Source organism: Pipistrellus hanaki (assembly GCF_964339955.1).
Source record: "Pipistrellus hanaki genome assembly, chromosome: 3".
NCBI classification, from domain to species: Eukaryota; Metazoa; Chordata; class Mammalia; order Chiroptera; family Vespertilionidae; genus Pipistrellus; species Pipistrellus hanaki.
The window spans coordinates 77,041,949-77,055,957 of record NC_140505.1 but is presented as its reverse complement, the minus strand read 5'-3'; the positions used below and the strand labels follow the sequence as shown (position 1 = coordinate 77,055,957).

Below are 14,009 nucleotides of genomic sequence, written 5' to 3'. Positions count from 1 at the left end.
ACTCTGCATTAGTGTGTGGCAGGTTAATCTCCACACTTCTGCTCCAATTATGCTAGAATCCACTTACGTTAGCTTTGCTCTGTTAATAATTATGCAATCTGATTATATACTAAATTAATTATGTGTATGGGAAAGGGATATGCTTCTAAGAAACATCTAGAAAGATTCTGCATTCAATTTGTTTCCCAGTGTCTAAGTTCTTGCTCCTTTTTAAAGAAATCAAAATTGAAAATCTAACTCAATTGTAGGTTTAATTTTCACAAGAAAAAGCAGATGCTCAATGAGCATACTATATTGAAAGCAATGACCTACATGAACTTTGGTAATTAAATGTACATTTATAAGTTTTCAGATATAAAAAGAAATATGGAACTGCTTATCTAGGAAAAAAAGTTTTAAGATATAATGTTTAAGGCAGTAGAAATGTATATGAATATCATTTTATGATTCCCTACCTTTGAGTTTAACTGACTGAGTATAGGTCCTTCCATATGGGTATGGGATTCTACTGTACTACTATGAAGTAGAATTTGTTAAGGACTATAAGATAAAGACATACAGAGTACTGGAAATCACACACACACATAATACACACACATACACACACACACACACACACACACACACACACACACACACACCTTGAAAAATGGGTAGGATTTCGACTGGTAGACAAATCAGAAGGGCACTGAAGGTTGTGGGAATAGTGTGTGCAATGGCTTTCATATCTGCCTCCCTCTCACTTGAAATTTTAAACTAAGGGACCACACCACAAATCACTGGAATGACGTGGTCATGACACCACTTTTAAGAGAAGCCACTTAAGCTCATCCTACTGACAGTCTTGGAATGGCTCAATTCCTACCTTTTCCTAGACTTAGCTATTTGTTCAAATCTTCTTTGGATTCTGGGAACTATTCCAAATCCCTTTTAAATTCTATTCCCCCTAACCCTCCACCCCTCCTTTTTTGCTAAATTGTTTTACTAATTGGTTTCTGCCAATTGTTTCTGCCAATAATGAGTATGAACACACTTTTGGTGATAGTATTTTATCTATAAAAATTTGAAGAAAGATTTTTAAAAGTTAAGTATACAAAGCACATCCCATAAAAATAACTGAAGACTTCTAGTTCTGATACTGTCATAAACAACAGTGTTACCTTGGTGACATTATTTCACATCTCTGGGCCTCAGCAATGAAGTTACTGGAAGCTCTAAGATCTCTTTAAAAAAAGAGAAAAGAAACACATAACTGGCCTTCCTATATACTTGGGGAAGTTTTATTATTTCATCAGTGTTTATTTTGTTTGCTCTATCACTTTCTAAAAGATCTATATATAATTAAATTTTCTTTGAATAGATATTAGAGAGAAAATGTTTCTTAGACTGACAAAATGTTGAGAAGCTGCCCAAAGACCTGATAATACACAAATTTCTGCTCTAAGCTGAACCTTTCTACTTTATATCTCAATTTGAGATAAACTCTGTGTTGAAGAATTCAAGAGAATTAAGTGGCGCTTTTTACAAGTTAAGGGCACTCCTCGTTTGAACAAGTTAAAGCAGTAAGTAAGCAGGAAGGGTGCTCATTAGCATCGGCATGTAAGTAATGCGAGCCAATGTGTTAGGAACATGTTAGGCATCAGGAAGTTACAGGCATTCATTCCCACAAGACCACTCTGAACCCAGTTCAACGTGGAGGCGTTTAAGAGTACTTACAACTCAAGTTAAAACACAGATGAGTGGCGAGTAACCAAGATTTTGGATTGATCCACGAGACTTCTGAAGCTACTTTTCTGGATTCATACTTATATCAAATCTGTCTACCCTGCCTGGAAAAGTAATGGAAAGCAGGTGCATTTAAAAGGTAAATCATTTTCAATATTCCTAGTAGTTGTCATTATCCTCTTTTAAAATATTTTCCTAGCAGATTTTGCCTGTGATTCACAGAAGCTACTTGGCATCTTAACAAGCCAGTTAGGCAAACTTGCAGTCTCTTTAAATTAAGAAGGAAATCTTTATTCAAATTTGTGAATTGATTCTCTAATCTCTATTTAATCTTCAGAAATTTTAGGAGTAAAAGATCATGTTCAGATTTCAGTAAACTTACAGAGTTAGGATTTGATTATTTACTTCAAAAGTAACATATGAGCAGTCATATATTTTTAAAATTATCTGTTAATGTAATATGTTTTCTTATAGTAATTTTCAAATTATAAATATGCCTAATGCCCTGGGAATTCCTAATTTTAAACCAAATATTGTAACCTATTTTGAGAACTAGATTTAGAATTTAGAAAACATTTCAGCATCTTCATTCACAGTTACTACTCTTTAACTTTTCCCCTACAGACAGAGAAAGAAAGGGATGTTGTAGTGCTGATCAAAGGGTACCTATGAATTACAAAACTGATTGCCTAGGAATAGAAAGGAAAGTGGTTAGTCATGGAACAAAATCAAAGGCAGTGGCCATAAGTATGTAGAGTTTGTTATATGAGCCTATAGAAACCATAACAGACTTCTGATAAAAGGAATAACTTAGTGACTGAGCATTTTAAAAACAAACATTTGTCTATTTTAATACTTTCAAAGCAAGTTCATAAATTATCATTCCTCCTATACTTCATGCTAGTCTCCTTTTCACGTGTTACACCACACATATACTTAATCCAATATAGAAAGCTCTTAAGTACAGCCGAGACCGGTTTGGCTCAATGGATAGAGCATCGGCTTGGGGACTGAAGGGTCCCGGGTTCGATTCCGGTCAAGGGCATGTACCTTGGTTGCGGGCACATCCCCAGTACGGGGTATGCAAGAGGCAGCTGATCGATGACTCTCTCTCATCGATGTTTCTAACTCTCTATCTCTCTCCCTTCCTCTCTGTACAAAATCAATAAAATATATATATATAAAAAAAAAAAGCTCTTAAGTACAGATATGGGCATGATGTTATACAAATAATCATAATCTCTAATCTCAAAATTGCTTATCGAATAAAAATATGAATAAAACCCAGAAAAAAAATACAGCTTTATAAAAGATATGAAATTTGTAATCCTATATAATAAAAGGTTAATATGCAAATGGACCCTAACAGTGGAATGACCAGGAACAACCTGTTGCTATGATAGGTACTGACCACCAGGGGGCAGATGCTCAATGCAGGAGCTTCCCCCTAGTGGTCAGTGCGTTCCCACAGGGGGAGCACCGCTCAGCCACAAGCTGGGCTGATAGCTATGAGCACAGTGGCAGTGGTGGGAGCCTTGGAAACACTAAGGATATCCGATTGTGGTTTTAGGCCCACTCCCTGTGGGATTTCATGTCAGCTGGACATCCCCTGAGGATTCCTGGGCTGCAAGAGGGATGTCTGACTGCCAGCTTAGGCCCAATGCCCCGGGGAGCAGGCCAGGTTGAGGTACCCCCTGGAGTGCATAAATTTTTCACACACCAGGCCTCTAGTACAATAATAAATGCAAAAGGACAGGGAAATCATAGTGCTGCAATAGTTTGTTTTATTCAGAGCTTCATCAAAGGTTGCAATCCAGCTTTGGATGCAGCACTTGAAATGAGAAAGAATTTAAAAACAACAGAAAAGGTGATTAAATAGAAAAAAACAAATCCTTCCAGGAAAGATTAAGTCTTCTAGAGAAAAGACTCACTATAGTGCTATATTTCAGTTAAATAGTGCCAAAAACTGTGCTACCTATGATGAGGGGCACAAAGGAAAAAAAAAACGAAAACAAAACACAGACACCATGCTTAGAAAGATTACAACATAGTTGAGCGACATTATTATTATTATTAATATTATTAATATTAATAATGAAATACTTATAGGCAATCACTGACATTTTAAAATCACTGATTATGATCCAACTTTTATTAATTTAATCCTGTTATCTTCATCATGTTTAATTAGTGACAGTAGTAATACTATATACTAGTTTACTTCTTTATGATTTTTATGATATTTTAATACTAAGTGACCAAATACAGGGTAGAAATTATATCTCCATCAAGAACTCCTTTGAGATAAGTTCTCTTTCCTGAGCTCATTGTCTTTTATAAAGTAGTCCTTCCACTCTACTTGACCATTAGAATCAACTGCAGAGGCTCACTCCCAGAGATTATTCTCTAACTGCATTGTGAGGGCAAGAGGAAGTGGTATTTTTATAACCTCCCTCGATAATGTAATATGCATCACCCCTTCTCACTTTCCCTTTGCCTATATCTTTGTTAGTTTTATTTTATGGGGTAATAACTCATAGTGCTGCCAAATATTTCATCAAATCTAAGATACTGTCAATTGTAATTTTCACCACTTTTATGTGTCACTAAAGAAAGACAAAATACTGCCATGAAACTTTTATAAGCCAATAATTTTAACATATATCCTGAAATGCTTAATGTTTCAGAAATGTTAAATGTCAAACGGGCAATATAATAAAGTTCTCTATTCCTAATTCCCAATCACTCTACTCTCTATGAATAAGAAACTGCATTTGCTCCTATGAACTATCATATCTTGTTCTGATATTCCGGCCCCCTTCTCTTTCCTCCACACCATCTAACTTATAAAGACACAAGAGGATCTAAAGATAAGAGGACAATAGAAGAAACATGGTAGGGGACAGCATTTGGGAGAGGAGTTCTGTTTGGTCACTGATTTCAAAGTAATATTACTTTCATAAGTTTAAGTCATATACCTCATTTTGAGAATGTAGACAATGGTTAGCCGATATAATAGAAAACTAATATGCTAATCAACCGAACAGCAGAACGACTGGTTTCTATGACATGCATTGACCACCAGGGGACTGACGCTCAATGTAAGAGCTGCCCTCTGGTGGTCAGTGTGCTCCCATAAGGGGAGTGCTGCTCTGCCAGAAGCCAGGCTCAAGGATGGTGAACGCAGGGGTGGTGGCGTCAATCCGAGGGCTCCCGGACTGCGAAAGGGGTGCAGGCCCTCCCCAAGCCCCCTACCCCCACATGAATTTTGTGCACTTGGCCTCTAGTTAATTTATAACATCTTTTCAAAGAGAATGCAAAATTCTGTTCTGCCAAATAGCAATATATAAATGAGTTCAATACAATTTCAAAGTTCACTTGATGGTTTATAGAAGTGCTTTGCTTATCTGATCACAATAAAATTTCCTAATGAATAATAACTCATAGGTTACACCTCAAAAAAAAAAAAAAAAAAACTCATTAAAAAAAAAACTTGAATGACTCCTGCTTACAGAATTAGAAAACATAGGTTTCCCTGAAACACTCAGTTCCCAAAGTACATTTAAAATATTAGTTAATATGATTTGTAAATTGTTTTCAAGATGACCTCTGTAATGAAACACAAAGAAATATGGATAGAATTTTGCCTGAATTTCTCATTTAGTCTGTCATGTTTATTTGTGCACCTTCTGATACACAGTGCTTTATTCTTCTCTAACTCCTCAAATGAGGCTAAAAATTTGCTGGGTAGCAAAGTTTCCTGGGTTTCTTTGAAGACGCAGTTTAACACAGTAAAACATTTACAGGTGTATTCATCTGACTGGAACCACCTATCCACATCACTTTCCAGCCAAAGGTTATATCCAGTGAGACCCAGGATACAAGTAATCTGCAGAGTTACTCAGACGTGATTAATCAGCAATATAAGGTAGGTGAGATAGTATGTACTTGTATTAGTACAATCCTGGTACCAGACAACATCTAATGTAGATGAATTTATATTTCAGAACGAAACAAAAGTTTGGACACTTAAATAGATTTTTATTAAAATGAATTAAATTCCTGATTCTTTAAAATGTTAATATACTATACTGTACAATTTATTTTTATTTTTTTTAATGTTTTTATTGATTTCAGAGAGAAAGGGAGAGGGAGAGATAGAAACATCAATGATGAGAGAGAATCACTGATCAGCTGCCTCCTGTATGGCCCCCACTGGAGATCAAGCCCACAACCCAGGCATGTGCCCTGACCCGGAATCAAAGCCTGACTTCCTGGTTCATGAGTCGATGCTCACCCACTGAGCCACAGTAGCCAAGCTATTTTTTTTTTTTTTTTTTTTTTTTTTAACAGAAGACGCTAAAGTGAAATAGTCATAGCTGAGTATCAAAATGAATGTTTCTCATATTGAATTATGGTAATGACAATGACATCATTTCCTGTCAGGAATTGGTAGATAAGATGGGAATGACTCCAAATGGCCTAGAATAAGTTTTGCCTAATGCAGAGAGTGAACAATTAGCATCACTATATACTGAAAGGTTTAGCTAGAATTTGGGTAGGAATTGGGCCTAACTAATGGATATACTCATATCAAGAACCTAACAATGGCTTTGTTTAAACCTTCAAAGTTGGCTAAAGAGCCCTGTATATGTGTGATTTACTGATATCTAAGATAGAGGAAATCTAACTCCAATAAAACTCTGTCTGCAAAGCAGATGAAACTCTCAAGTCTAGTGGAACTAAGTGAGCTAATCATTGAGGTGTGGATTAAGCTCTTCTGCTTAGTCTACTGATCTGCTTAATTCCAGTTTGTATCTTTAGTAAGGCAGAGAAATGTGGTCACACAAACCATGGATATTTCCATTAGCTTTGGTCCTAAAACACCATTTTCACAGTTATGACCTGATTGACATTATCTAGGACAAGCTTCCCCTACCCCACATGCTCCAAGCAAGTAAACATAAGTTTAGAATAGACTGAAAAACAACAACAACAAACAACCGAGGTGCTTTCTCCTAAGGGACATGTGGATCACAATAGGCAGCAATGATGAACAACCCCCTGCAATTCTGTAATCCTCAATCTTCTTGTTTTAATGGTATAACATGGAGTGATGAGGTAAGGTGGGGCCTACTTTGTGCCACTATGCAATGAAGTTGCATGCAAAACGGCTTACTGTGTGCCATTTTTCATTTTAAGACTGCAAGTGGGTACAACAGGACTCAGAATATGAATCCTAAGTTTCATATCAGATCCTAGTCAGGCACTTACACAAGGTTTCCATTACACTATTGTTGCCAAGCCACAGGTGGCAAACAAATCATACACATCAAGTTTGTGGAAGCCAAGAACACTAGAGTGAGAAAAAGTGACCACAGGATAGAGGCACCTGATGGGATAGTTCAGTCTATCAAAACAAGCAACAAAAACAAAGAGCAAGCATCAGTAGTTTTATTTTTCTTTTTTTAAATATATTTTATTGATTTTTCACAGAGAGAAAGGGAGAGATATAGAGAGCTAGAAATGTTGATGAGAGAGAAACATCGACCAGCTGCCTCCTGCACACCCCCTACTGGGGATGTGCCCACAACCAAGGTACATGCCCTTGACCGGAATCGAACCTGGGACCTTTCAGTCCGCAGACCGATGCTTTTTTCGGTGACCATCAGTAGTTTTAAAAACAGGCATCAGAAACCAGAAGTGAGCAAGTTAGCAAATGTAAGGAGCCCTGGAGTGAGGGCCAAAGAGGTCAGAAGTTCAGCTTCTGCCCCCTCACCTTCCCACCCATGGAAGCCCATCCTCTACCAGCACTAGCTTCACTTCCAGTAACAGAGTGAAAGGAAGCAGACCCAGCAGCACATAGTATCTGACTACAGCACTTTAAACATACAAAGAAAATACCAGCACAGCCTCTAACACTATACTATAGTTATGTCCTGTTGATTCTGATGTCGCATAACATTCATGAAAAGAACTTTGGTTGATTCTGCCATTATATGGTGTTACTCATGTGCAGAGATGATGAACATAAGAATTCCATGGAAATATTTCCAAAGTTGTTCCAAAAATTCCAATCTATTCACTATATCTTAAAAAGACTTGATTAAAAAAAAAAACAAAAAAAAAAATCCACACACACACGGAATTGTCAGAATATAACAGCAAACTCTTCTTAAATGAGACAGGACTGAGAGGAAGCTTTAGTACTTAGTATTGGCCATTAACAAGCTATAAAATTCTAGATAAAACACTTAAAATTCTCTGGAATGCAATTGTGTCTTTGGTAAAACGAAAAGGTTAAATCTCATGGTCTCTAAGCAATAACCAGCCCTAAAAATGTTCTGTTTTAGATTTCTAGTCTGATTTCAATGGACTTTTTATAATCTCAATTACATATAAATGTTAAATTCAAAATCTTCATAATGGCCCAGCCAGTGTTGCTCAATGGTTTGAGTGTCATCCCACACACAGAAGTGTCCTTGGTTGGATTCCCAGCCTGGTTGGGGCTTGTGCGGGAGGTGATATCTCTCTCTCTCTCTCTCTCTCTCTCTCTCTCTCTCTCTCTCTCTCTCTCTCTTCCCCCCCCCCCCCCCCCACTGCCTCCCTCTCATCTCCTCACCCTCTTTCTCTTCTCCCCCACCCTGTCTCCTCCAATCAACAGCCTTACTCGCCAGGGCTAATATAATTATTTTATGACTGAGAAATCTAACATTGTTTAGAGAACATATGAGGTAAGCATGTTTAGAAGAATCTGCTTTAATATTTCTATCAGCATACTGTTGAAGAATTTTAATGTAAAATAAATATAAATCAATGTAATATAAAATCTAGTCTTATGATTCTGAAAACAATGTAGTTCCCCAGAATAATTTAGCAGTCAGACCAGTCAAATAATAGTGTATTGAGAACTATGTTCATACTTCTCATGGGCCTTTAAATTCTAGAACTGAAAGCTCAGATCACTAAAATGGATTGGAAGGCAAGTTATAGGGGAAGAAGGAACACTAACATGTCATTCCAGTTCCCAGATTAAAAAACAAAAGCCTAGGTTATGGTCCTTCTTTCCATCCTTTGCGAACGCTGAAAACAACAACAAAAAAAAATCAACTTTCCCATGTCACTATTTTATAGTAGGTACTTTGAATTTGTCTTTTGTCTTCACAAGCACCAGTGCACACGCACACACACAGTTATATTTTCTACATCAGCCCAAGTCTTTTGTTTAGCACTGAAGCAGGTATAGGATGAAATAAGATTATACATATTCTATAGGAAATCTTAACCAAGAAAACATGTAAATGATTACTGTAAAGACTATATTTAATTTTTTACTTTTAGGGTAAAAAAACAGGTATTAAAAAAAGTCTTCTCACTTGCTAAAGATCCCCAAACCAGAATCACACACAAATACAATTAAATTCAAGGGCAATATCACAAATAACAGGTTTAAATGTTCTCATTTGGGTTTCTAAAATGACTACACCACTGTGAAATGTGTGGCTTTTTATATAAGAGAAAATCATATATACCTAGTTCCTTTATCTTTATAATTTACTTTTAAAAAATGAAAATAATTCAATATACAGTATTCTCCAAAAGAGGACAATATTATTCAATATGAAGAGCCTGCCTTATTAAGTAATATCTTAGTAGACATTTAGAAATAGATAAAAACTCACACTTAGCTGGAGAATTAAACAATTATAATTGCTTAACTGCCAAGAGAAAATTCAATTTATTCTGAGTAACTTTTATTACTTCAAAAAATATACATGAAAATCTTTTCACAACAAATTCCTTCCCTGATACAGTTAAATGCAAATTATCTTTTTTCCCCCCTCGTCTTACTCCAGAGAGCTCTGCATACATAGCTGATACGCCACCTACTGCAAAACCGAGCTGACAGCGCAGGCGATGCTGCCAGCACTTCATTCCATCACCAGGCTGCAGCTGAATAAAGGCGTGTTTGAGAGGCAGTTTTTGTAAAAATTTCAAATCCAAGAAGAACAAGCTGAAATAGCATTTTCCAAAATGGAGTGTAAAGTAAACAGAAGAGATAAAGAAAAGGAATATGAAGGGAAACACAACAGCCTGGAAGATGCTGACCAAGGAAAGAACTGCAAATCTTCACTGATGACCCTCAACGTTGGTGGATATTTGTACATTACTCAAAAGCAAACACTGACCAAGTACCCCGACACTTTGCTTGAAGGTATCGTAAATGGAAAAATCCTCTGCCCGTTTGATGCTGATGGCCACTATTTCATAGACAGGGATGGGCTCCTCTTCAGGCACGTCCTAAACTTCCTACGAAATGGAGAACTTCTACTGCCCGAAGGGTTTCGAGAAAATCAACTTCTGGCACAAGAAGCAGAATTCTTTCAGCTCAAGGGACTGGCAGAGGAAGTGAAATCCAGGTGGGAGAAAGAACAGCTAACATCCAGAGAGACTACTTTCTTGGAAATAACAGATAACCATGATCGCTCACAAGGACTCAGAATTTTCTGTAATGCTCCTGACTTCATATCAAAAATCAAATCTCGCATTGTTCTGGTGTCCAAAAGCAGGCTGGATGGTTTTCCAGAGGAGTTTTCAGTATCGTCAAATATCATTCAATTTAAATACTTCATAAAGTCTGAAAATGGCACTCGACTTGTACTAAAGGAAGACAACACCTTTGTCTGTACCTTGGAAACTCTTAAGTTTGAGGCTATAATGATGGCTTTAAGGTGTGGTTTCAGACTGCTGACCAGCCTGGACTGCTCCAAAGGGTCAATTGTTCACAGCGATGCACTTCATTTTATCAAGTAATTACCTGTCACGAACAAAGGCAACAAGCATGCAGCCGGCAAGCTTCGGAGAACCACGGCATCAAAGGCATCCCAAATAACGTGCCTCACTAGCTCTGTACTGAGAGCCCTGCCGCTAATCAAATACTGTGAGCTAACGGTATGTAAATTCTATTGCTAAAAATGTCCTTCTGTAGGGTATCCTGCTGATCAGACTCTTAACTTAAAATGTAAACAGTGATCTTCTATATATTGTAAATAAAGACTGAATGCCTGTATTTGTTTATTTTTCCTTACGCTGTCTTTTAACCAAAATGTCTTGGGTACTTCTATAATAAACAAGTATGTAAATTATCATTCATTTAAGTCAATGGTAATAAAATATTTGAAGGGGCTACAAGATTTAAAATATTTTTTACTTATGGCAAAAATCTACAAAGAAACTGAACTGGTAAAATTAACCATTGAGAGAAAAACAGATATGCAGATTTATGAAAATAGAGCATAGTGAAACCAAAAAGAATGTAAGGCATTAAAGCTGTTGACTTAATTTTTAATGGTAGGCACCAAAAGCTTATTTATAATTTCTGTATTAAATACTTGAATTATAGCTGAAATGATACATTGCTGAAAATTCCTAGAAAACTGCTTGCTGAAAAAAATAAAAAATAAAAGCACTACTAGCTTCTTTGCTTGCATTTATCATTATAATAAAAAGTTACATGTGTCACTTTAAAACAAATAGTACCACTTGATGATTTTATACAATATTATGCATGGGTGTAATAAACTGGCAGGCTAGTAACTGGATGGTCTTGCAAGTGACAAAAATCAGCAAATTTACTTCTTTGCAGGCTGAGCTCCAACACAGCACAAATAACTTCATCTCAACACAGTATGGTATTAGAATAATACAGGTAGGAGTTCATTTTCAGAATCACCTTATCTATTCATTTTTCAAGCTCAACAATATTAAATGAACATCACTACACATTACTTTTATATTCACTGAGTTGTGTTTAATTTTTTTACTTCATGCTAAGTAAGAAGCTATTTTTTAAAATTAGGTTTTATATATAGTTACCTCTATGAAATAATGTAAAAACTCACCTTTAATATAAGTGCATTTTTCTCTACCAAATAACAGCTAGTCGTTTCTATACCACTTATTTACTTTGTATTCTAAGAATAAATTATATCTTAAATTTGCTCCTTTCAAACTTAACCATTAAAACTTGCAACTAAATCTTAATTTTTAAATAAATATTAATATATTTCTGAAAATCTTTACTGAGATTACATAAATTAGCACATGTGCCAAAAGTTGGCTTACACATGTAAAATTAGAATTAGCAACAAAACTAGTATTACTTCCAGTTACAACATTTAAGATAACACAAAAGGTGGCTGTACATACTAGGAGAAATATTTTAAAATCTGTTATATAAAGAAGTCATTTTAAAAAATCCACATTAAAAAAACCACAATACACTTCACATCAACCATACAATTTTATGTATAACAAGAAAGAAAATGCTTCAACAAAGACATCAACTTTTCTCTTACGTACTTGAAAATTTAATGTACTTTTAAATGAGGATTTAAAGGAACTATGAAAATAGGAAAAATAGTGAAATCTACTTTAACAGGTTAGAAATTGAACTGTTTATATACCTACTCAGCTTATGAGTTGACTTTTCTTTGGCATTTGGACTTTGGTAATAAAAAAAAACACCGTAGTGATTTAATGTCAAAGCAAGATTTTCTCTAACAGAATTTCATTACAAATAATAAAAATAGCCCTGACATATCTTTTAACAGGAGATAACTGAACAAATCTCCTTTGAAGTATTAAAAGTAAAGTTTTGCATCAATTCACAAATGAGAATTTAACTGTTATAATAAATTATTGTTGATGGAAACCACTACTTAAAGAAATTTGTCATTCATTTTTATGTGTCTCTAAAAAATTATATCTGGATACACTTAAAAATGTTTTAAATCCTCACCCAAAGATATGTGTTTGTTGACTGTTAGAGAGATAGGAAGGGAGAGAGAGAAACATCAGTTGATTGTCTCTCATATGCTCCCTGACTGGGGATCGAACCCACAACCTTTTGGTGTACAGGATGATGATGCCCCAGCCAATGGAGCCACCTAGCCAGGGCTGTATTTGGATGTACTTAATTCCTCCTCAAGCTTTTAATAAATTATAATATCCTAAAACAATGTGATAATCTAAAAGTAAATTTGACTAGGTTGATCACTCTTGTATAACTTTTCATAAATGTATCTTTTAAAATTAAAAATTATTTGCAGTTGGACTTATATAATCAAAATGTGCTGTAAGTGTAGAAAATATCTACTTTTAAGCGTTATGTTTTCTTTCCATTTAAAAAACTCATGATCCCTAGCTGGTTTGGCTCAGTGGATACAGCACTGGCTTACAGACCAAAGGGTCCCGGGGCGTGTAAGAAGCAACCAATTGATGTGTTTCTCTCACATTCATGTTTCCCTATGTGAAACATCTCTCTCTTCCAGTCTCTCTAAAATAAATCACTGGAAAATATCCTCAGTGAGGATTAAATACACACACAACACACACACACACACACACACACACACACACACACTCACTGACACACAAAACCCTCAAGAAATCACACAAAATGCCAATTGCAAGTCAGAGTAAAGCTGTCATAATATTTTTGTTTGCAGTCACTAAAGAATTTCTTCCTCAAATCTTTTCTCCAAAGAATAAATCACAAAGTGACTATCTTCTTTTTTCAGAAAACAGATAATAAAAAGTAGTTTACTATACCTGCCATGAGCCAATCATATATACTCTTGCATTTAAAATTGTCTAACAGTGATGATAGCACTGTCCTTAAAATATGAAAAATAAAACATGGCTATGGTGTACTATATTTCTAAAATGTATATGGAAACAAGAAGAACAAATGAAACAATTATGAGACTTTTCAAATGATTCAAGAAAGAAGACTACTATCCCAGACTGAAGATGATACTGATTAAACAGGTTCAGTTACTTCTTTAAAAAAAATTAAGTCAAATGCTATATTTAAGATGACAATAAAAGGTAGCACTTACTTTATCACATGCCAGCTACCAGGCTATTAACATACATTACCTCAATTAAATCTCAACTGACCCTAAGAAAGGTACTATTATTCTTTCCTTCTTACAGATGAAACACAGGCTTAGAAAGCTAAGAATCTGCTGAGATCAAACAGTTATCAGGAGGTAAAGGTGGAATCAAGACTTGAAACCCACATACACTAGTTCCAGGATCAGCAGGAATCATGTCTGCTTTTGTAGGCCACTTATATCTCTAATACCTACAAACTGGCATAAAATAGGCATTCATGAAGTATGCGCCGAACACAGAATAATAAAATACAGGTTTGCCTCACTCCACAATGCAGGTATTCTTTTTATTGTTAGTCTTCACTGGAGGACATTTTTCCCATT

The 14,009-nt window shown here is 35.7% G+C and overlaps 2 protein-coding genes across 2 annotated transcripts in view; one reads left to right on the top strand and one right to left on the bottom strand.

The window, feature by feature from the left end:
- GTF2F2 (general transcription factor IIF subunit 2) overlaps window positions 1-14,009 on the bottom strand; it is a 142,941-nt gene that overhangs the window by 85,676 nt on the left and 43,256 nt on the right. The gene's annotated exons all lie outside the window — the stretch shown is intronic.
- KCTD4 (potassium channel tetramerization domain containing 4) lies at window positions 9,623-11,341 on the top strand. Its single transcript, XM_084879491.1, has one exon. The coding sequence runs from the start codon at window positions 9,760-9,762 to the stop codon at window positions 10,537-10,539; it is 780 nt and encodes a 259-aa protein (XP_084735617.1). The 5' UTR covers window positions 9,623-9,759; the 3' UTR covers window positions 10,540-11,341.